Source organism: Coffea arabica, chromosome 11c (genome assembly GCF_036785885.1).
Source record: "Coffea arabica cultivar ET-39 chromosome 11c, Coffea Arabica ET-39 HiFi, whole genome shotgun sequence".
In the NCBI taxonomy this organism is placed as follows: Eukaryota; Viridiplantae; Streptophyta; class Magnoliopsida; order Gentianales; family Rubiaceae; genus Coffea; species Coffea arabica.
Window position 1 is genome coordinate 5883046 of NC_092330.1, and position 24718 is coordinate 5907763.

A 24718-nucleotide genomic window follows, 5' to 3' on the forward strand; every position below is an offset into this window, starting at 1 on the left:
ATTATACATGAATATATTTATAGCATGCCAAAAACGTATCTCATCTTTGACTGCCACCTATACTCTTGAACAAAATGGCCTCAATAAATTAATCTCTACACACATCCTAGCCACACTAGGACGCATGCCTGCTACAGTTGTTGAATCCAGAAAAAGGGGCTTTCCAACTGGGGATAATATTGCAAAGAGCGACTGCTTGTCCAAGTAATGAATCGGTAAGGCTAGTGGCAAAACCCATACCGGAACCAAAGATGATTCCTTATGAGCATGAAAACCTTGAGTCCAACGAAAAACACGCATAGGATATTTTCCCAATTGCCAAATCTCCCATGTCCAAATTCAATTGAAATCTACTTCAACCAAACATGACGAGCGCGGGGTATATATATACAGTTAGCTCATCTACAGTCAAGTTTTACATTTATAAATCCTTAATAACCCACATGTGATTTTTCTGCAAGTATACAGTTTGTTTATTGAGCATAGGGGTATTAGATGTCAATCCCACAGGGAAGAGTGACAATTACCGACGTTTTTTGAACTCTTTTATTATTTAGACTATCACAAGTACAAGAAATTAAATCCACACTATAAGAGTAACAAAAATACTCTAGAAAACTCCTAGAGGCATGGAATTCCTTACTACTCTTGAAAATGACATTATCAGTTAAGTGAATGCTATTATTTTGGCTAATTATGGCGTAATTTTCTAATGTATGTGAAATCTACTCTCATAGTGAATCAATTATACTTATAACTAAACCATACCGGATGCCTTTAACATCATCTAGATTGGCTTTCAGTTGATAGTAGCCTCTATTTATAGGCTAAAACTTTAGGAGTATTAAAATATCACCATTAAATGGAATAAATATGTCATATTTTCATTTACAAAATTTAAAAAATTCTAGGTTCATTGTATAATAGTCAAAATTCACTAAATAAATTCTTAAAACCTAATCATTACATAGGTTACAAATACAAGGCATAAATCTCATAAGTTACCCTTTTGAATGGTTGATTTTGTAACTGAAAATTCATTAAAGAATTTGTAACTTATTGCATTTGAATTCAAAATATAAACATGTGAATGAATTCAAAATAGTAATGATATTTTTATTAAAATATCCAACACTTCTCTTGGAAAGAAATTTAAGTGGTCTAAGCCATCAAACTTCCAACAGTGAAGCTTCCAACTACACAGAGATTGAGAAAGACAGAGCTCTTAGACACATAGTTGACAGCTTGCACTAAAACTACCATCATATCATAGAGCAACTAACGTTTTATACCTTGAGTTTCTATCATGGCGAATATTAACAGCAATTTTCTGGTGGTTATGCTGTTACGGGTGCTCTTTCAAACAAAACTGAAAAGCCAAATTGAGAATATGATTACATATGCAAAAGAAGTACTATCAAGTTGACTAAGTAAGACATACTTTCAGTTCTTTTAGCCGTTAGAGTTCTTGCGCACGGACAAGCAGTGCAAAGTTTGGCTGTGATGAGATAGGAATTAACACTGGGGAAGCTCTGGAAATAGGCACCTAGATCGGAGAGGTTCATAACATATGTGTTCTTCAAATGCCACTACTAGCTAATGACATGAGAAAAACAACCCAAGCTATCTATATGTTGGATGATTAGCTATTTTTGGTATGTAGGCTGCGAAATTGAAATCGCCAAGTTGAGATTTCTCCACCTCAAAGGTGGAATATATCATAATTGAGGCCAAATGTCTCAATCACAGGTGAAATAATTTGACGAATTGAAATCCTCACTATCACTTTTTTCGGTGGTAATTCAGTGCAAGCCACTTTTTAAATTATATCAAGTGTTCAGTTAATTTAAATTAGCGCGTAATATCTAATCTTAAATTAATTGGACACTTGGTATCGGATGAAGGAGTGGCATCAAGTTGTCACTGATTAAATAGCACTGAGGATCTGATTTGATAATTTGAGAAGAGAATCAATCCATGCACCAGATTCTTTACGGATATTTTGACCTTTCTAGTAACTGGGATGAGCCTTCGGCGGCATCGTGTTCTTTTGAATTGGAAAAATGAGTCCTTTTGAATTGGGAAATATCTCATTTTCTTGTTTTTAATTAGAAGCTCTATCAAGTTGCCACTTTTAGAGTTGCATTTCCACCAGGAAGCACAAGGGAAAAAGGGCTGTTTGAAGTACCTAAAATACAAAATATTTCCATGACCTACTGGTAAGAGATCTGGTCAGTTAACAAATAATCCAAAAATCAGCAGTTAATGCAACCAACCAGTATCCTTTCCGACCATCTCTCTGTTTTTTTGGCCTTGTCCTTTCCCCCGACATATAAGGTTCATCTCTGGCCATCATTCGTTCCATTAAGCTGTTGCATGGAAGGCTTTTTTCATTTACCAAACCTTTTCTGTTTTATTCAGTTACTTTTTCCTGTTTTGATAAAATTTTTCTTGGTGTCCAATGACCTTGATGAACAAGGCACCACAGAAATCAGCTCTGTTATACTGAAACAAACTTTACCTCTTACTGAACTGCCTGATGAACAGACAATATTAACTACAAAAGTGTTACACCAAACAATTTTAGAGACCATGGGAAAGGGCAAACAAATTAGTCGTCAACTAATGATGCAAACTTTCCAAAGCTGAAACATAGCAAGATGAAGATTTACAAAGTGAGCATCCACTGACTTGATTGAGACAATCTGAAACCTGAGTCTCAACAATTGATGAGGACCTTTAAGTCATCAATCCCCAATCCCAGTTGTTCCTCCTTCAGAATTCTGACTGACTCTTCGGCTGAGCTTCGACACAGTTGCATCTCAATCATGACCAATGTAGGGATATCTGCAAAACCAGAGGGAACCTCCTCAAGGTGCCTGCAATTCCGCAGCACAAGTTGTTGCAGCTTGGGCAGGTGATCAGCAGAGGCATTCCATTGAGCAATGTTTAGAGTGTCAAGTTTTAAAAATTTAAGCTTAAGGAACTCTCCTTCTTTCATGTTCCATCTTTCACCCTCAAAGGCTCTAGAAAGTAATTTGAGAACCTCAAGGTTGGGTAACCTCCCAATCTCTGAAACACAATCCCATGGTAGGCAAAATTTTGACAGAGTCAACTTTTTAAGATTCAAGGGGAAGTCAAATTTACGAGGATGACAAAATCTTCCGGAATATGTTACCTTGAGTGCTTCAAGTTGTGTTAGAAAGCCCAAGAGTGGGAACCCATAGCCTTTACCAGTATCAACTTTAGATTCTGAGAATATGCATCCCAGTTTCTGGAGTTGGGGTAACTGCCTCATCAACTTCTCTGTTTCCTCCCCAGAAAAGAGAACTGGGGAGGAAAGAGTAACAAGATTATCTAACTGAGATGAATCTTCTTTGACGAAACTAAAGGAAGTAAAGCTCTTTACATGCACATGTCTCAACTTCACCATGCTCCAAAACGTATGCGGCAGATCAACTTTACCTTTCAATCCCCTCACAAGCAAAGTTTCTAAATTCCAGAGGCAGGATATTGATGCTGGAATAGAGTCTAAGTCACCACAAACAGCTAAATACCTCAAATGAACCAAATGTTCCAATCCCCTAGGGAAACAATGGCCCATGTTGATGCACTCTAAATCCAACACCCTGAGAAGTTTAAAATTGTCTGTTATGAAGCCAACGTTGTAAGGACATCGTGGATACATATCATTGGTGGCAAAAAAGAGTAAAGAGCGCACACATGGCCCAGAAGGCATTGACATAGCAAAATGCTTTCGTCTTGAACAAATAGACAGCCGATATTTTTTGTATGTAATGGAAATTGAAGGATGACAATAACCAGGATCAACACCATAATCTAAATTCTCATGGGAAGAAGCAAAAAGTTCATCATACCCAGTTATCGAATGCAAAAAGTTTTGCTCTTTGCATCTAACTAAGCACAAAGCACGCAGCATGTCATGAACACGGCGTGTTTTGACTCCACCATTGGACTTTCTTTTGGAAGCTATTACTAGGCTTCTACCAATTAGATCATTCAAGTATTTCTCTGCCAGGTGTTCTAAACTGTCTAGCTCTGGATTCTGTACAAAACCTTCAGCTATCCACAGACGTGTCAACTTTGAAACTGGAATTTCTCTATCCTTCAAGAACGCTCCAAGGTACAGAAAGCATGGCTTCAGATAGGTTGGCAAATGTGAGTAGCTTAGCTCTAAGATGTCCATGCACCTCATTTCTGGATCATCAGCAATGCATGAGCTTAAAGTTCTCGCAACTGTTTCCCACCAATCTTGCTTCTTGCCAGTTCTCTGAAGGAGACCAGATATTGCAACAACTGCAAGAGGTAAACCTTTACAACCTCTGGCTATTTTCTTTCCCAGGTTCACCAATTCATCAGGACAATCTTTTCGATTGAAAAGCTTCTTCTGCAATAAATTCCAACTTTCATCATCAGAAAACAGACGAAGTGAATGAGCTATACTATCAGATTTTGTCGTCAAAGCTACATCAGTAAGACGACTTGTAATCAATATTCTGCTTCCATTTTTGTCATCCGGAAGTGAAAATTCTAAGTCATTCCATGCCTCTCTGCTCCACAAATCATCCAAAACTATGAGGTACTTTCTGTTCTTTAAACATTGGTACAACTTGAACTCTAAATCATCCTCACTCAGTTCAAGAACATCATTAGTAAGTTCCATAATGTCACTTAATATGTTAAGTAACAATTCTCTTTTACGATACACTTGAGAAATATAACACCATGCCCGAATATGGAAGTGATAGGTAATCGAAGGATCATTGTATACCTTTTTAGCCAGAGTGGTCTTACCTAGTCCAGGCATGCCAACAATTGAAACGACTTGTTGTTGCAATGTTCCACTTGTAAGTCGATCCATAATCAGTTCAGCCTGATCATCAAGATCAATCACAACTTCATCCACATTGGGCACAATAGCTGGTGAGATTAAACTTCCCGAAGTATGCACAACATTATGGACCTCAATACTATACATCTTATCAAAGATTGCTGAAGCCTGAAGTTTTATGACTTTAAACTCCTCTATGAGATCAGAAAACCATAGTGCATGATACCATTCAACACAACCGCCAACCAGTATTTTGTCAATAAAATACTCTGTCTCATATGCCATATCTATTACGCATGAACGGAGATCATTCAAGTCTGAGTGCTCATTATACTGCTCAATTATATTCTTGAGAAGAGATCTCATGATCTTCACCTGTCTGGATAGGGCTTCAACATAATGCTTCATGCAAGCATTAGAATCGAATTTATCAATAAACCGCTTCCCCAGATCTTTTTTCCTGTAAAGCACTCCCAGATTTCCCAAGAGGAAGTCCATAAATCCCACTCCATTAGTCCTGGGGAAGTTATAATCCATTGAGCTTCGTTGTTGCAAATAAATATTTTTGATCTCTTCCCTGAGGGGTTTAATCCTTTTTACCAACTTAGGGAGTAAAAGATTTATATTCCCAACCAAATCTTCTCTAAAGTTGCTGGCAAGGAATGAGTCATAGAGAGATCTTACAAATTTAGATACTGATACAACCCCAGACAAGAGCTCCTCATTCTTCTCTCCTGGACCCATTAGAAATGTTCTGATCAATATTAGCCCCCCATAAATGGTTTCAATGTTCTCCCTATCATGAATCATTAAATCTGAATAAGGTTGACTATTAAGTAGCTCCGTGAAAAATGCCTCAGTCAGGAAAACTTTAAGCACCTCAAGCACATCACGATGCCTGCGTGCAAATGATTTGCCTTTCAATGAGCTAACAGCAAACCTTACCTCCTTAGCCAAAGCTGAAATATGGATCCAGATTGTCTTATTGCTTTCAGTTTTTCCCTGTGGTGAATCTGTCAGAAGTTTTCTCAACAATTTCAGTCCCTCCCGATGAGCATTCTTGGATGATGGATTAAAGTATCGGAAACCCTAAATCTTACAAATGGGAGCTGCCAAGAGTTGAGCTGGAAATTTGCAACTTTGATTCGATAATCTGAGATAATCTGAGCAGGAATTTGGGATTAACTAAGTAAAAACAAGGAGATTAAGACTTGCATGTCGTGTTTATGTGCGTTGATGAGATTAAGAGCAAGAAAAAAAATCTGTTTTGGTGAAAATAGAATGTGCCGTGAGATGATTCAGAATTTCAGCTTTAATTTTGTTTAAATTGGAGTAATCTGAACTGATAGCTATGATTAACTAGTTAATAACTAGGTGTGTAAGTCTTGCCTGAGGCTAATCAGTTCGGCTAAAGAAGAAAAAAAAATATAATAAGAGGAAACAAGAAATCTGTCGCATACTAGCTTAGCCGAGGAAGAGCTGCACAAATTTCTGGATTTTGGGATGATTATAACTGTTGTTTGAATTTAATCTTGAACTGGAAATGTTAATCGACTAGCTAAGTAATTGCATGCCGAAATTGAGTACTTAATATCATGTTTTAGCCGAGTAACAAGTTGGATTTATGACCAATTAGCTGCTGGAATTCTGTTTAGCGATGACAGATTTATTGTGGTGGAATTATTTGCCAAAATTACATGTTATTTGTTTTATTTCGTGTTGGAGAATTTTGATGGTGGGCTCTATGAACTCCCACCCTTGGATTTATGGATGTTGAAATGATTGATGATGGATATAATGCTAGTTTAGTGTTTAATTGGGTAAATTAATGATACCTAGCTAGTCTCGACTTCAAGGGATGTGTAGTTCAAAAATGTTCAGATTTGCCCTGTTTAAATCGCACCCCTTTTTGCAAAATTTTGAGGGTTTCATGACTTGTATATCATGCTTATATGTTGAAGATATGGTGTACAAAGTTTCATTTAAAAATATTGAAGTTTGGTTGGTCAAATGGATCAATTTCGTGAAACTAGTAAATCTGGAAAACTATTTTCGTAATGCTCTGACCAGTTTTCTTATTTCAGCCATAACTCTGTGCTCCGATGTCGAAATCAAGTGCCGTCAGTGGCATTTGAAACTAGACATCCCAGCCTTTCCAACGGTATAAAATACACATTCTGTTTCCATGTATGTGAGCCAAACCAAACATTTTAAGTCGGCTGTCCAGTTTCTCTGTTTTGCAAGAACAAAATGATGAGGCTGCAACTTGTGGCTCGAATTCGAGCTAGTTGTGTGCCGAATTTCAAAGTGATTTATTCTGTGAAATTATAGCTCTATGAATGTTTTCTCCAACGCCATAAACCATGCCAAATTCCGAGTTAATTTGAGTGATCTATGATCAAAATAGGAAACCTGCTCTGTCCTTGAAAACCCTGATTTTTAGACAGATTTGATGCAAGGCTCGGTGTAGACTTGCAAATTAAATCTCTTGGTGTTAATCACCACAAATGTTGTTCTGGGATGACGCTTAAACCTTTTCTATGCAAATGAACCATGTTTAGAGGATTTTCCTGGATCAAAAGTTTAGAAAAGGAAATTTTCACATTCAAGGCAGCTTTGCCTTAAAATTTTGGAAACTTGAGTGATTTTGTTAAGTGGCTTCCCGTGCATATTTTCCTATGAAATTTGGTAGAGGGACAACCCTTATATGGTAGTATTATACTGCTAATTATGATGTTATTCCGAGAACCGTTCCATGGGTCAAATAAATTATCAAAGTTCATGACTCGAGCTTGAAAAAAACCCATGTTTCACAAGGGAATCTTGGTAACTTTGAGTTGCCATATCTTAATATTCAAAACTCCGTTCCTCGTTCCGTTTATTTTGTTATACTCTTGGATTGTGACTCTAAAATAGTACCAAATTCAAAAGCTAGTTCCAAACAAGTGAATTTTGCCGAATTTCCAAAGTTGGCCAAAAACCAACTTAAATCTGTTTTGGTAATTCAAGTTACCAACTTTGAGTCAAAAATTTGAGTGCCTTTCACTTACACTCGTGGAAAAGTGTCTTCTAGGAACTTTTAGTACTCTGGAAGTAGTTTCCAACGGTACCACGTTTTCCAATTTTAGACCTATTGAATACAAGATTTGATTTTTCTAAGTTTGACGTGCAAAGCTGAAATTTGCCGATTTCTTCGAAAATGAAATTTTGAAAATCCGTTATTCCTTCTTGATGATAATTGGTCACTTTAAACTTGATTCCATGAAGGAAATTATTTTTCCTTGTGTTAATAAAACCTCACTTTTGAACCTTTATTTTTAGTGGCTAAGGTTCTTGATTTGAGGTAGTGACAAGTCTAGATGAGTGTAACTCCTTCCTTGATTAATGTGTGATTATGAGTGAAAAATACTTGTCAATTGCTTCAGGTGCTCAAGCTAGTCTTGAAGAGAATCCCGGAGAGGACAACTAACGATTCTCTCGCTCAATTACTCTTGAATTGTGAGTGTCAAGTGCATGACTTGTCGTGTTTACTTGATTTACCTGCTTATATACGTGAATATCGCTTGATGAGACGAGTGTGTACTTTATCGCACTCGCTCTCCTTTACTTGAACTTTACTTGTATTAACTTGGTTTTCGAAGTCGATTTGAGTGAACCTCGTCGGCTAAAATATACCCGTTTTCGTGTACATGTCGTGTTGTCGTGCGTGTTGTGCTTGCCGTGCGTGTCGTGCGTGACGTGTTGTCGGGTGGAGTGAAACTCCTCGACTTATGGGGACGCCCATCTTCTCTTAGCTAGTCTTGCAACTCGAGCCAGCATGGGCTTGGTCGAGAAGCTTGATAAGCCAAGGGAATAACAAAACATAACTTGATCTTTTGAGATCTTGTTCGGCATACTCGTGAAGTATCGCCCTTTTCGTGCGTGTTCAACAATCAAAATTTGATCTCTTGAGATCTCGTTCGGCATACTCAACGAGTATCGCCCTTTTCGTGCGTGTTTGGTTACGGATCTGAGAGGGTGGAATGTTGGCCGGAGGAAGTAATAAGTGAAGTTTCTACGGATATAATACCCACCCGGATGACGGAGTGTCATCATGAGGGGGTATCAGATCGAGCCGTGGCGAAGCAAGTGGAAAATAGCTCCTGAGAGCTCCTATATCATTGAATTGTTTCTGTTTATTTGTCTCGCTTGAATTGTAATTTACTTGAACCTTATCGTTCTACTTGAATATTGGGATTGTTACTTGAACAACGTGCGTGCATGTGTGTTTTATTGGCCTCACGAGCTATTGGCTCACCGTGTATATTTGTTTTCCTTGGTAGGTTCTGGAAATTGAGAGCTTTACAATTTTCTTAGACTTTCTTATGGATGTAAATGAATACTATGACTTCGCTTTGCGGTTTGTAATGTCTAATGTTACTTATGTCATGTATCGGATTGGAGATACGCTAAGCTAGGTGTACTTAATGCTTTGGATTGCTGCTTGAAGCTGGAAAAGTGCAATCCCTGATTCAGATATTCGGCTTGCATGTTCGTACTTGTGTTGTATGAACTTGTATGTTTGGGATGGTATGACTTTAGACTTGGGTTGTAACGCGTAAGGTTCTTAAGAGTCGACGATTGTGAACTGATTTTGGAACCGACTTGTTTTGATGAAATGTAGCCTTTTGAACCTAGTTTCAACACCACCAACCATTCTCAATTTCAAGTTGTATTGAGTGAGATTTGGTTCAATTTCCAAACTGTGACAAAGCTGGAAAACTAGAAGAAACCTTTCCTTCTTGTTGGCCGACTGGTCTAGTTTGTTGTGAGATGTTTTATTTCGAAAATTTTGATGTCAATTACTCACCAATTGCTTATCAAATGTTTATAGGGCCTTGGTTTCAAAAATGAACCGAATTGGGACTGATTTCATGGTGCAAAATGTTTGAAAAAGGAAAGAAAAGCAAGAGGACAGATTTGTTTTGAGAATTTCTTAAACTTTGGTAGTTTTGTTAACTACCTTCCCACGTGAGTTTTTGTGTGAAATTTGATAGAGAAGTAGTCCTCATATGAAAGTTTAAAAGTATCAAATTTGGTGTAATTTTAAGACCATTTCGATACCCAAATATTGTTCCAAAGATGGCTCTTCAAATCTGGAAATTCACTGTTCATGTAGTGAAAATTAACCGACTTTGAACTGTTATATCTTGTTGCTCAAAACTCCGAATTTAGTTCCATTTATTGTGCTTGGAACTCTTATTGTGTTACAAATTTCAAGGGCTGATTCACTTTTTGTGAATTTTGCCAAATTTCCAAAGATGGCTGAAAAACCAAGACTGGTTCAAACCTGTCTTCTTGGAACTGAAATTTTGAGCTGAAAAATGAATGCTTTTCGTTTAGAATCTTGGAAAAGTATCTTCTAGGAACTTTTAGTGCTTTGAGTCTAGTTTCCAACAGTATAAATTTTTCAATTTTTGGACTTAAGAAACTCGAGATACGATGTTTTCAAGTAGTGTCACTCTAAATTGGAAATTTTCTGTTTTCAACCAAATTACTCTTTTAAGAACTTTCCACCTTCCTTTGCAATTGTTGGACGGTTTTAAGTGTAATTTCATGGTTGAATACATGGTTCCTTTGGAACTTTAAACTTTCATTTCAAATCTTGGTTTCCGAAGGTTAAATCTCTCTTAACGCATTTTCTTGGTTGTGCCACTTTCTTGGTTTTTTTTTTTTTTTTTTGGATCAATCACTTTTTCATTAATGAAAGACTGAAAACATAGCCTGGGTTAAGGCGAAAACCTTAGCCCCTAAAAGCAAAATGGAAGTTACAAAAATTTTGCAGATCCAAAGCCAAAAGTCCCATAGTACGAGTTGGCAACTGTGAGCCCTTAGTGAAAATAACTCGAGTACCTGACATGGCCCCATATGCAGCTAGCGAATCCGCCACTGTATTCCCCTCCCGATAGCAATGGCAGAAGTGGTGAGAGCTTGGCTCACCCACCCGGATAGCACGAACGATAGGCCGAATCCCCGCAGAGACTCCCCATTCCCCCCTTAAACACTTAATCAGAACCAGGTAGTCAGATTCTACGATTAACCGAGAGACCCCTACATGGCGTCCCAATTGAAGCCCCAAGAGGAGAGCGCGGGCCTCCGCCTGCAAAGAGTCCACACCACCAAAGGAGTTCGCAAAAGCAACAATAAACTTCCCACACGAATCCCTAATCACCCCTCCGCCCCCGCTACCACGCTCCGTGGCACAAGCATCAGTGTTTAACTTAAAGCAGCCCGTCGGAGGGAAAGCCCACCTGACCGGCGTTGAAGTTAAAGCCCTCCGAACCACAGACAGGGCCTTCAGAAGTTCATCCCATTGACCAAGCACCGTAATACCCGGAAAATGGGCTCTGACAAGCATTCTGACCTCATGTACAATAAGAGCCCGAACCTGCAAGCCGCCAATCTTTTGACCCTCGAACCTGGACATATTCCTGGCCCGCCATAGAAACCATAAAATGAGGATTGGGAGAATACGCATTAACCAGCGTATAACCTTACCTTTCCCGGGGACTAACCACCAAGTGGCGCACCGGGAGCGAACCGTGGCAGCCGATGTCGATAATCCAAGAGAATGCTCAAAAAACGCCCATGTCGCAGAGGCTAGCTGCCCTGTTAAGAAAACATGTTCCATCGTCTCTAACTGGCCAAGCACACAGCAGTGACATTTAGAAGGACCATGAATTTGGAACTTTTCGAGCACGTCAACCATCGGCAAATGGCCGTTCACTAAACGCCACATAAAGAAAGAGAATTTACGTGGGATGAAGGAATGCCAAAAGAAAGAGGAAACCCAGGAACGAGCCCTAGCCGGGCGAACAAGTTGATATGCCGACCTAATCGAGAAAACTCCCGAAGGATCCCGTAACCAAACTAGGGTATCTGGGTCCAACCCAAAACAGAAAAAGGATCCCTGGGCAGCATCCCTAATCACTGCGGGCACTGATGCCAAAGCCGAATAATCCCATCTCCCTTCTCGTAAAAAAGCCGTAACCCTTGCATCCGACGCCTCCTCAGGAAACCTCCACGCCAATGGGCCTAGCCCACTCCAGTTATCCCACCAGAAAGCCACCTCCCCTCTTGAGAGATCCCACAACAACCAATGCTCCATGGTTGTACGGGCGCTAAGCATACGTTTACACGTAACAGATAATTGGACAGAAAACGGATCTTGATTTGGATGCAGAGGCTCGAAATATCTAGCCGTCATGAACTGCGCCCAGAGAGATTGCCCATGTCTAAACATCCACCAAAGCTTACAGGAGAAAGCCTCCACAATCGCCTGAAGAGACCGAAAACCAACCCCTCCTTCATCCACCGGAAAACATAAATTCTCCCACTTCGACCAGTGCCGCTTCGCTCCAAACTCCGTCTCACCCCAAAAGAACCTAGCCAAAACCCGCTCCAGATCAGAAATCACCCCCTTTGGGGGCTCTATCACCGCAAGAAAATGAATAGGCATGGACGACAAAACATGCTTAATCAATAGGGCCCGAGCACTCATAGATAACCACCGACCATGCCAGGAGGCAATCCGTTGGGAAATTTTAGTCAGCAAGTCAGAAAATAAAGCTTTCACTCGTCACCCCTCAAACAACGGGCATCCCAAGTACGTGACTGGTAAAGATCTAGGACAGAAACCAGTGACGTGAGCAATAATCTTCCTGCGAGCCACCGAAGTCTTCTTGCCAACCAAAAAACAGCTCTTCGCCATGTTCACCAGCTGCCCGGACACCTCCTGATAACCCTGTAGCACCTCCCTGACACACTCCAAAGACCGCTTGCCACCATTGCAGAAAACGATGACGTCGTCAGCATAGGCCAGATGTGTCAGCGGCGGAGAGTCCCGCGACACCAAGAATGGGACAAACCTCGAGTCTCGAGGTAGCTCATTCAAGCGCCTAGACAAAACCTCAGCTGCAATAATAAATAGGGCCGGGGATAAAGGGTCCCCTTGACGCAACCCACGAGAGGATTGGAAGAATCCGCAAGGCTTCCCATTAACCAGAACCGAAAAATGACACGACGAGATCAGCCTCCAAACCATGTCAAGCCATTGCTCCCCAAATCCAAACCGTCTCATAACTTGGATGAGGAAATTCCAAGATACCCGATCATATGCCTTGGCCATATCTAGTTTGAGAGCAACATTAGATCCCCGCACCTTCTTTCCTAACGCCGAGCACATCTCTAAGGCCAGCAAAATATTGTCTGAGATTTGCCGACCCTTTACAAAGCCACTCTGTTGCGACGAAATTATCTTTGGCAGCACGCTTTCCAAGCGCCTCGCTAACAGCTTGAAAATGATTTTATTGACAAAATTGCACAAGCTAATCGGGCGAAACTCTGAAAAAGAGGAAGCCCCGGGAACCTTGGGAATCAAAGCCAACCATGTAGACGTATAGCCCCAGGGTAGCTCCGCTCCTGCAAAAAAATCAACAACAGCCCTGACAATATCCACCTTCACTATCTCCCAACAAGTCGTGAAAAAAGTCCCCTTGAAGCCATCTGGACCAGAACTACTCTCACCATCCATCTGGAAAACGACTGACCTGATTTCCTCCTCTGTGGGGAACCGTTGGAGACTCTCATTATCCTGTTCAGTAATAATCGACGGGATCACCCTTAGTAGAGATGGGTCCACCTGCCCCCGGTCAGACTGTGACAAAATGCCCTCAAAGAAAGCAACCGCCAAATCCTCAATCCTGCCGGCCTCCTCCGTCCAAACTCCGTCACCATCTTTCACCCGATGTATAAACGAGCGAGCCCTCCGCTGCTTCACCTGTGCATGGAAAAACTTAGAATTGGCATCCCCCTCCCGAAACCACCGCAAGCATGCCTTTTGACGCCAAAAGCCCGCATCGGTAAGCAACGATTGCTTGAGTTCACCCTGAGCCTGTACCAGCTGATATAGCCCTTCCTCCGATGGACCCTCCTCTAAAGAGCATTCCAGAGCCGAGACCTTAGCCTCATGCTCCCTCACACGATCAAATATATTCCCAAAAACCTCTTTATTCCATCTGCGCAATGCCTGCTTTACCGCTTTTAGCTTCCTGAGAAGGACTTTAATCGGCCGCCCCTCCCCCTCCCCCTCCCATGCCTGCCTAACCACACTCTGGAACTCAGGATGCGACCTCCAAACATCAAGGAATCGAAAACTGGTAGGAACCCCACCCCTCGCCATAGAGCAAGAGACTAACAAAGGAGAGTGATCTGAAGCAACCCTACTCAAATGGGCAACCGACGTGGTAACCGCTAGGTTCAACCACTCCTGGTTAACGAAAACCCTATCTAAGCGCTTCCAAACCCTGGCTCTGCCCCACCGGTTGTTACACCACGTAAACTGGGATCCAGTGAACCCCAAGTCTGCCAAATCAGCATCCTCAATAAAGCCTAGGAAGGAGTCCGACTCCCGCGCACAAAAAGGACGCCCCCCTTTCTTTTCATTGGCACCAGTAATAACATTGAAATCTCCTAGAACTATCACCGGACCCCCTCGTGGGCAGACCCCCACCAACTGACGCCAGAGCACCTCACGCTCTTGGGTAACACACGAGGCATGAACAAAAACCGCAACAAAGGAACTCCATAAGACGGAGTGAGTCACTCGCAGCGCCAAAAACTGAGACGAGGTAGCCAACAAGTCGCAACTGAAGTCATGGTCAAACATCACCCACAACCTGCTCTCCGCATTAGAGAAAGCCTGGGGGAAACCTAACTTTCGACGAATAATATCAAGACGCACGCGACCCACCTTTGGTTCGCACAAAGCTAACAAAGAGATCTTATGCATCCGCTTCAACTTCCTCAACCGAGCTATGGTAAGGGCATTATCCACGCCCCTAACATTCCAGAAGAGGGCTTTAATCATGAGCGCGGTCTTAGAAAATAAGGAGGGGGCGAACCACCCTTCTTCCTGTCACGACGACTCACTACCATATGCCAGTTTCCAGAGTCCCTCAACCCCTCCAACCCCTGCTGCGAAACCCCCAAGGCCGAACCTGTTTCCACGCTGGCCTTACGAGGTGACAAGTTGAGATTCGCAACCATAGCTCCCTGTTGATCCCCCACCTCCACCCAAACCTGGTCCACCAGAATTGGAGCCGCTAGGCCCCCATTCTCACAACCCAAAGCTGCCGTGTCCGCCTCCTCCAACACCTCCTCAGGTTCATGAATCACTTGGTCTGCCAGCGTGTGAATGATAGAATCAGCAGCCGCCTCAACTGCCCCCTCCACCAGCGCCGCAGCAGACAGACCAAACTGCTGAAGAAAAACATCACCATCCCGCACTTCTCCTGATAGCGTCCCAACCTCAGGAGGTCGCAACGCATCCGCGCACTCCACCTCCAGACATTCAGTTACAGCAACACTCTGCAGCATCACAACATCCCCCACCGTATCATGAACAGCACCCTAGTTTCTTATGCCAAAAATACTTTTGACTAGAATAATTCTTGGTGAATTTCACTAGTTTCATACTTGAACTTTGGAACCTTAATTTTGATATTTTTCTATGAAAATAAGTGAACTTTAAACGAGTTTTTAACTCCATTAGTTTGGATGATGTGCATGCTCCTTGCCTTTTTAGGTTTGGACACGATGAGACTTAAAGTTTTAGGAAATGAAAATCATTTACCCTTTTTTCTCGATTTTCGTGCCGAAAGTGAAAACGGTACTATCTTTTGGATTTGAGATTTCTTATCATGACTTGAATCAAAAACCACTTTCGATCTCTCTTGAGCATTATTTTAACGATTTAGCTAGAAAAATTTCTTTAATTTAGCTCGAACTTGTGACTTGGAGAGTAAATAGATTAGTGTACAAGTGTAATATATGATACATAAACTTGCCGAGACGAGGGTATACTTTATCGCTCTCGTTCTCTCCCTCTTTTAATTATGTGATACTCGTTACATGAACATATATGATTAGTAATTGTACATATGATTGGTAATTGTACATGAATATGTTTAACTTGTAAGCTCTGAGTGGATGCATGTACCACACTCTGTTCGGGTGGGAGGTGCCTCTTATACCATCTTAGTGCTATAAGCGGTTTTCTGAGCGATAACATGTACCACACCAATTCGGGTGAGAGGTACCTCTCATACTGTCTCAGTACTATAATTGGTTCTCGGAGAGATAGCATGTACCACACCAATTCGAGTGGGAGGTACCTCTCATGTCGACTCAGAACCATAAACAATGATTGGTAATTGTACATATGATTGGTAATTATACATGAATATATTTATAGCATGCCAAAAACGTATCTCATCTTTGACTGCCACCTATACTCTTGAACAAAATGGCCTCAATAAATTAATCTCTACACACATCCTAGCCACACTAGGACGCATGCCTGCTACAGTTGTTGAATCCAGAAAAAGGGGCTTTCCAACTGGGGATAATATTGCAAAGAGCGACTGCTTGTCCAAGTAATGAATCGGTAAGGCTAGTGGCAAAACCCATACCGGAACCAAAGATGATTCCTTATGAGCATGAAAACCTTGAGTCCAACGAAAAACACGCATAGGATATTTTCCCAATTGCCAAATCTCCCATGTCCAAATTCAATTGAAATCTACTTCAACCAAACATGACGAGCGCGGGGTATATATATACAGTTAGCTCATCTACAGTCAAGTTTTACATTTATAAATCCTTAATAACCCACATGTGATTTTTCTGCAAGTATACAGTTTGTTTATTGAGCATAGGGGTATTAGATGTCAATCCCACAGGGAAGAGTGACAATTACCGACGTTTTTTGAACTCTTTTATTATTTAGACTATCACAAGTACAAGAAATTAAATCCACACTATAAGAGTAACAAAAATACTCTAGAAAACTCCTAGAGGCATGGAATTCCTTACTACTCTTGAAAATGACATTATCAGTTAAGTGAATGCTATTATTTTGGCTAATTATGGCGTAATTTTCTAATGTATGTGAAATCTACTCTCATAGTGAATCAATTATACTTATAACTAAACCATACCGGATGCCTTTAACATCATCTAGATTGGCTTTCAGTTGATAGTAGCCTCTATTTATAGGCTAAAACTTTAGGAGTATTAAAATATCACCATTAAATGGAATAAATATGTCATATTTTCATTTACAAAATTTAAAAAATTCTAGGTTCATTGTATAATAGTCAAAATTCACTAAATAAATTCTTAAAACCTAATCATTACATAGGTTACAAATACAAGGCATAAATCTCATAAGTTACCCTTTTGAATGGTTGATTTTGTAACTGAAAATTCATTAAAGAATTTGTAACTTATTGCATTTGAATTCAAAATATAAACATGTGAATGAATTCAAAATAGTAATGATATTTTTATTAAAATATCCAACACTTCTCTTGGAAAGAAATTTAAGTGGTCTAAGCCATCAAACTTCCAACAGTGAAGCTTCCAACTACACAGAGATTGAGAAAGACAGAGCTCTTAGACACATAGTTGACAGCTTGCACTAAAACTACCATCATATCATAGAGCAACTAACGTTTTATACCTTGAGTTTCTATCATGGCGAATATTAACAGCAATTTTCTGGTGGTTATGCTGTTACGGGTGCTCTTTCAAACAAAACTGAAAAGCCAAATTGAGAATATGATTACATATGCAAAAGAAGTACTATCAAGTTGACTAAGTAAGACATACTTTCAGTTCTTTTAGCCGTTAGAGTTCTTGCGCACGGACAAGCAGTGCAAAGTTTGGCTGTGATGAGATAGGAATTAACACTGGGGAAGCTCTGGAAATAGGCACCTAGATCGGAGAGGTTCATAACATATGTGTTCTTCAAATGCCACTACTAGCTAATGACATGAGAAAAACAACCCAAGCTATCTATATGTTGGATGATTAGCTATTTTTGGTATGTAGGCTGCGAAATTGAAATCGCCAAGTTGAGATTTCTCCACCTCAAAGGTGGAATATATCATAATTGAGGCCAAATGTCTCAATCACAGGTGAAATAATTTGACGAATTGAAATCCTCACTATCACTTTTTTCGGTGGTAATTCAGTGCAAGCCACTTTTTAAATTATATCAAGTGTTCAGTTAATTTAAATTAGCGCGTAATATCTAATCTTAAATTAATTGGACACTTGGTATCGGATGAAGGAGTGGCATCAAGTTGTCACTGATTAAATAGCACTGAGGATCTGATTTGATAATTTGAGAAGAGAATCAATCCATGCACCAGATTCTTTACGGATATTTTGACCTTTCTAGTAACTGGGATGAGCCTTCGGCGGCATCGTGTTCTTTTGAATTGGAAAAATGAGTCCTTTTGAATTGGGAAATATCTCATTTTCTTGTTTTTAATTAGAAGCTCTATCAAGTTGCCACTTTTAGAGTTGCATTTCCACCAGGAAGCACAAGGGAAAAAGGGCTGTTTGAAGTACCTAAAATACAAAATATTTCCATGACCTACTGGTAAGAGATCTGGTCAGTTAACAAATAATCCAAAAATCAGCAGTTAATGCAACCAACCAGTATCCTTTCCGACCATCTCTCTGTTTTTTTGGCCTTGTCCTTTCCCCCGACATATAAGGTTCATCTCTGGCCATCATTCGTTCCATTAAGCTGTTGCATGGAAGGCTTTTTTCATTTACCAAACCTTTTCTGTTTTATTCAGTTACTTTTTCCTGTTTTGATAAAATTTTTCTTGGTGTCCAATGACCTTGATGAACAAGGCACCACAGAAATCAGCTCTGTTATACTGAAACAAACTTTACCTCTTACTGAACTGCCTGATGAACAGACAATATTAACTACAAAAGTGTTACACCAAACAATTTTAGAGACCATGGGAAAGGGCAAACAAATTAGTCGTCAACTAATGATGCAAACTTTCCAAAGCTGAAACATAGCAAGATGAAGATTTACAAAGTGAGCATCCACTGACTTGATTGAGACAATCTGAAACCTGAGTCTCAACAATTGATGAGGACCTTTAAGTCATCAATCCCCAATCCCAGTTGTTCCTCCTTCAGAATTCTGACTGACTCTTCGGCTGAGCTTCGACACAGTTGCATCTCAATCATGACCAATGTAGGGATATCTGCAAAACCAGAGGGAACCTCCTCAAGGTGCCTGCAATTCCGCAGCACAAGTTGTTGCAGCTTGGGCAGGTGATCAGCAGAGGCATTCCATTGAGCAATGTTTAGAGTGTCAAGTTTTAAAAATTTAAGCTTAAGGAACTCTCCTTCTTTCATGTTCCATCTTTCACCCTCAAAGGCTCTAGAAAGTAATTTGAGAACCTCAAGGTTGGGTAACCTCCCAATCTCTGAAACACAATCCCATGGTAGGCAAAATTTTGACAGAGTCAACTTTTTAAGATTCAAGGGGAAGTCAAATTTACGAGGATGACAAAATCTTCCGGAATATGTTACCTTGAGTGCTTCAAGTTGTGTTAGAAAGCCCAAGAGTGGGAACCCATAGCCTTTACCAGTATCAACTTTAGATTCTGAGAATATGCATCCCAGTTTCTGGAGTTGGGGTAACTGCCTCATCAACTTCTCTGTTTCCTCCCCAGAAAAGAGAACTGGGGAGGAAAGAGTAACAAGATTATCTAACTGAGATGAATCTTCTTTGACGAAACTAAAGGAAGTAAAGCTCTTTACATGCACATGTCTCAACTTCACCATGCTCCAAAACGTATGCGGCAGATCAACTTTACCTTTCAATCCCCTCACAAGCAAAGTTTCTAAATTCCAGAGGCAGGATATTGATGCTGGAATAGAGTCTAAGTCACCACAAACAGCTAAATACCTCAAATGAACCAAATGTTCCAATCCCCTAGGGAAACAATGGCCCATGTTGATGCACTCTAAATCCAACACCCTGAGAAGTTTAAAATTGTCTGTTATGAAGCCAACGTTGTAAGGACATCGTGGATACATATCATTGGTGGCAAAAAAGAGTAAAGAGCGCACACATGGCCCAGAAGGCATTGACATAGCAAAATGCTTTCGTCTTGAACAAATAGACAGCCGATATTTTTTGTATGTAATGGAAATTGAAGGATGACAATAACCAGGATCAACACCATAATCTAAATTCTCATGGGAAGAAGCAAAAAGTTCATCATACCCAGTTATCGAATGCAAAAAGTTTTGCTCTTTGCATCTAACTAAGCACAAAGCACGCAGCATGTCATGAACACGGCGTGTTTTGACTCCACCATTGGACTTTCTTTTGGAAGCTATTACTAGGCTTCTACCAATTAGATCATTCAAGTATTTCTCTGCCAGGTGTTCTAAACTGTCTAGCTCTGGATTCTGTACAAAACCTTCAGCTATCCACAGACGTGTCAACTTTGAAACTGGAATTTCTCTATCCTTCAAGAACGCTCCAAGGTACAGAAAGCATGGCTTCAGATAGGTTGGCAAATGTGAGTAGCTTAGCTCTAAGATGTCCATGCACCTCATTTCTGGATCATCAGCAATGCATGAGCTTAAAGTTCTCGCAACTGTTTCCCACCAATCTTGCTTCTTGCCAGTTCTCTGAAGGAGACCAGATATTGCAACAACTGCAAGAGGTAAACCTTTACAACCTCTGGCTATTTTCTTTCCCAGGTTCACCAATTCATCAGGACAATCTTTTCGATTGAAAAGCTTCTTCTGCAATAAATTCCAACTTTCATCATCAGAAAACAGACGAAGTGAATGAGCTATACTATCAGATTTTGTCGTCAAAGCTACATCAGTAAGACGACTTGTAATCAATATTCTGCTTCCATTTTTGTCATCCGGAAGTGAAAATTCTAAGTCATTCCATGCCTCTCTGCTCCACAAATCATCCAAAACTATGAGGTACTTTCTGTTCTTTAAACATTGGTACAACTTGAACTCTAAATCATCCTCACTCAGTTCAAGAACATCATTAGTAAGTTCCATAATGTCACTTAATATGTTAAGTAACAATTCTCTTTTACGATACACTTGAGAAATATAACACCATGCCCGAATATGGAAGTGATAGGTAATCGAAGGATCATTGTATACCTTTTTAGCCAGAGTGGTCTTACCTAGTCCAGGCATGCCAACAATTGAAACGACTTGTTGTTGCAATGTTCCACTTGTAAGTCGATCCATAATCAGTTCAGCCTGATCATCAAGATCAATCACAACTTCATCCACATTGGGCACAATAGCTGGTGAGATTAAACTTCCCGAAGTATGCACAACATTATGGACCTCAATACTATACATCTTATCAAAGATTGCTGAAGCCTGAAGTTTTATGACTTTAAACTCCTCTATGAGATCAGAAAACCATAGTGCATGATACCATTCAACACAACCGCCAACCAGTATTTTGTCAATAAAATACTCTGTCTCATATGCCATATCTATTACGCATGAACGGAGATCATTCAAGTCTGAGTGCTCATTATACTGCTCAATTATATTCTTGAGAAGAGATCTCATGATCTTCACCTGTCTGGATAGGGCTTCAACATAATGCTTCATGCAAGCATTAGAATCGAATTTATCAATAAACCGCTTCCCCAGATCTTTTTTCCTGTAAAGCACTCCCAGATTTCCCAAGAGGAAGTCCATAAATCCCACTCCATTAGTCCTGGGGAAGTTATAATCCATTGAGCTTCGTTGTTGCAAATAAATATTTTTGATCTCTTCCCTGAGGGGTTTAATCCTTTTTACCAACTTAGGGAGTAAAAGATTTATATTCCCAACCAAATCTTCTCTAAAGTTGCTGGCAAGGAATGAGTCATAGAGAGATCTTACAAATTTAGATACTGATACAACCCCAGACAAGAGCTCCTCATTCTTCTCTCCTGGACCCATTAGAAATGTTCTGATCAATATTAGCCCCCCATAAATGGTTTCAATGTTCTCCCTATCATGAATCATTAAATCTGAATAAGGTTGACTATTAAGTAGCTCCGTGAAAAATGCCTCAGTCAGGAAAACTTTAAGCACCTCAAGCACATCACGATGCCTGCGTGCAAATGATTTGCCTTTCAATGAGCTAACAGCAAACCTTACCTCCTTAGCCAAAGCTGAAATATGGATCCAGATTGTCTTATTGCTTTCAGTTTTTCCCTGTGGTGAATCTGTCAGAAGTTTTCTCAACAATTTCAGTCCCTCCCGATGAGCATCAATCCTCTCCTCATAACAGACTGTTGCATCTTCTGGTTTCAATACCACACTGAGGAATGCCTCAGCCTTGAGAAGCTCCATTTTCGAATGCAACTTATACAGTGCAACCTCATTCTTTTCATCCATATTCTCGGTCATTGAGCAGCCGATAGATCCAATCTGGATGGCCACTACGACAACATCCCTCAAGAGCAACTGCACCTCATCCTTATTGAACAACGCGTCACATGAATCCAACAGAAATAATATGAATTCAACAAATCCCTGATTGATTATTTCCAGTTGTTGATCCTTCTTAGGAACAAGAAAATCAACAAAGTAATCAACTACTTCTGCCTTTGCCCAGTCTGGGTATGACTTTATGCCTCTGAGAACATTGAGATAAATATCTGCAACTTGTGGAGTATTGAGCTTCAACTTCTTTTGCAGATCACTTAGCATCACAACCCTGTCTGTAAACAGGGAAATCTTTTCATCATCCATCTTATCACACCAACAAGAATAAGAAAGATGTGCTGCCTGGAGACCAAGCTCTGCAAACTGCACCAAAACATCGCTCTCGACAAAATCTGCACCACGAATGCTCCACCATGCTAATTCTTTGAAGGGTATGACATTTTCTTCAAGGGCCATCAATTCTCTAACCAAGACAGGATCAATTAACTTGTACTTCCCATGGAGAAGATCCTTGAGATTCTGCTCCAAAGAGTCAAAGAACTCATTCCATTGACGAGACTTGGTCAGGGGAGGAGGCTCTGATTGGAACGAATAGTTGGTCACGTACTCATAGATTTTCATAACTTTTCGCCTGAAAAAGGTAATCTTTTCTTGTAGTTGAGCAATTGCAGAATCCAAGAATTCAGCACTTCTTTCATACCCTTTCTGATAAGAAGCAGTGCTGAGATCCCTTTTGACAACAGAGAGTGCAGCTTCAAATTCAGCATCAAGGACCAAAAAGTCAGCCTGAATCATGTCATCAGTGTCCCTCCAATTTCCTACGTATTTGAGAAATGTTCTCAGAAGTCTTAATTCAACCTTGAGGTTTTCAAATGGATCACGAAATGCATCTTCTTCTTCAGCAGCATCATCACCATCATTCCCCCATGTCCCCTCCAGCACCTTGAGGATATAATCAACAGAATTGAAAGTTTTACTCATCTTTAATACTGATCACTAACCTTTTCACTTCTCACAAGATCATACAAGAAAGCGAAAGAAGCGGCACTATCTCTGTCTCTATCCGATTTCCCAAATCCCAACTTGAAGCAATATGACTCGCAAGTGGGTTGACCTATGGTCAACTCAGTCAGAGTCACAACTAGTTGACTTTCGTACTGTTTGTGTCAAAATACTAGTCCGCGTTTATTTTATGCTTAAATAAATACAAGTTGCCCCTGTAATCATAAGCAGCAATTGATTCCCTGAACTGGCGAAATCTATAAATTATCCTCTGATGACCAAAAATCATATTTTTGGGATAATAAAAAGATAATAATGCTCACAGTTGAAGGAAATTTGTCTCTTTTTTTTTTGGCACTTTCTGCTTCTTCTTCTCTTCTTTTTGTTTATTATGTTTAAATTTTTTTTCCTCCTTCTCTACTCCTATTACTGCATATAAATTTTGATAATAATGTGCTAAAGAATTTATTTTTACAGTTAAATACATGCCATTAATTTCTTATTAAAAAAATTCAATCATTATATAAGAAATTATAAAGCATATACTTTATAAACAAAACTTAAGTATTTCACATTCACACTAATGATTTCTTATTACATATAAATTTTTGGCTAAAAGTCATGATGAATTAATTTTTCAATCTAAGTCATCGGGTAGAATAAGTTTTCTAGGTTTCCAAAATTCAGCCAAGATCCTTAAAGTTTTCAGCCACTAATCCGTAGTTTTTGTGTCTGAATTCAGTTGAGTTGAGCCATATTTGTTACAACCAAAAGCTACATTAAAGTGTGACTTGTTTGAAAGCTAAATTTGATTACTCTTGGACTTTTCTAACTTCTTCGAGGGTGAAATCAAGGGCCATTGAGAACATTTTGGTGAGCTTCTTGGAGTGTTTCGAGTGTAAAAATGAGAGCGAGAGTAACTAGGTAAGGGAGTGAGCAGGAATATTCTTGTTTTTATCACTAACTCTATTTTGCAGGTTTACTTCCAAGATGTCTAACAAAGGAGGAGAAAGCTCTCAACCTTTGACTTCGAAACTTTTGCAGAATCTTTGAGAGGTGACATGGGCCGAATCATGGACCAGAAATTGGAGGTAATTCATAAGAGGATTGATCAACTAGAATCTGCAAAAAGTGCTAGCAAAGGAAGCGGGGGTAGAACACCATTACATGAATCTGAGAATTCTAATTCGGATGACGAGGTGGAGACTAGGCCGAGGAGGAACAAGAGGAATTTGAGAGTTGAATCTGATGCTATAAAAGGAGTCAAAATGAAAATTCCCTCCTGTCAAGAAAGATCTGATCCGGATGCTTATCTAGAGTGGGAGAAACGTGTAGAATTCATCTTTGACTGTAACTCCTACACTAATGAGCAAAAGATGAAACTTGCCATAATGGAGTTCACTGAGTGTGCTATCATATAGCGGGATCAAATCACTAGCAGTTGGAGATGGAGTGGAGAATTGCCAGTAAGTACGTGGACGGAATTAAAGGTTCTCATGAAGAAAC

General features: G+C 40.0%; 2 protein-coding genes across 3 annotated transcripts; both read right to left on the reverse strand.

The window, feature by feature from the left end:
• Window positions 1-2500: 2500 nt before the first annotated feature.
• LOC140017079 (putative late blight resistance protein homolog R1B-23) lies at window positions 2501-5904 on the reverse strand. Its single transcript, XM_072071433.1, has 2 exons — window positions 4793-5904; window positions 2501-4408 (listed from the first exon to the last, which is right to left on the reverse strand). The coding sequence occupies exons 1-2, from the start codon at window positions 5660-5662 to the stop codon at window positions 2720-2722; spliced, it is 2559 nt and encodes an 852-aa protein (XP_071927534.1). The 5' UTR covers window positions 5663-5904; the 3' UTR covers window positions 2501-2719.
• Window positions 5905-18622: 12718 nt separating this feature from the next.
• Window positions 18623-23360, reverse strand: LOC140004336 (putative late blight resistance protein homolog R1A-4). 2 transcript variants are annotated; one of them, XM_072071330.1, is made up of 2 exons: window positions 20915-23360; window positions 18623-20530 (listed from the first exon to the last, which is right to left on the reverse strand). In XM_072071330.1, the coding sequence occupies exons 1-2, from the start codon at window positions 23189-23191 to the stop codon at window positions 18842-18844; spliced, it is 3966 nt and encodes a 1321-aa protein (XP_071927431.1). In that variant the 5' UTR covers window positions 23192-23360; the 3' UTR covers window positions 18623-18841. The 2 variants fall into 2 exon arrangements, with proteins under 2 accessions (XP_071927431.1, XP_027095639.2); XM_027239838.2 differs by having other exon boundaries at window positions 18623-19194; window positions 19301-23360.
• Between the last annotated feature and the right edge of the window lie 1358 nt (window positions 23361-24718).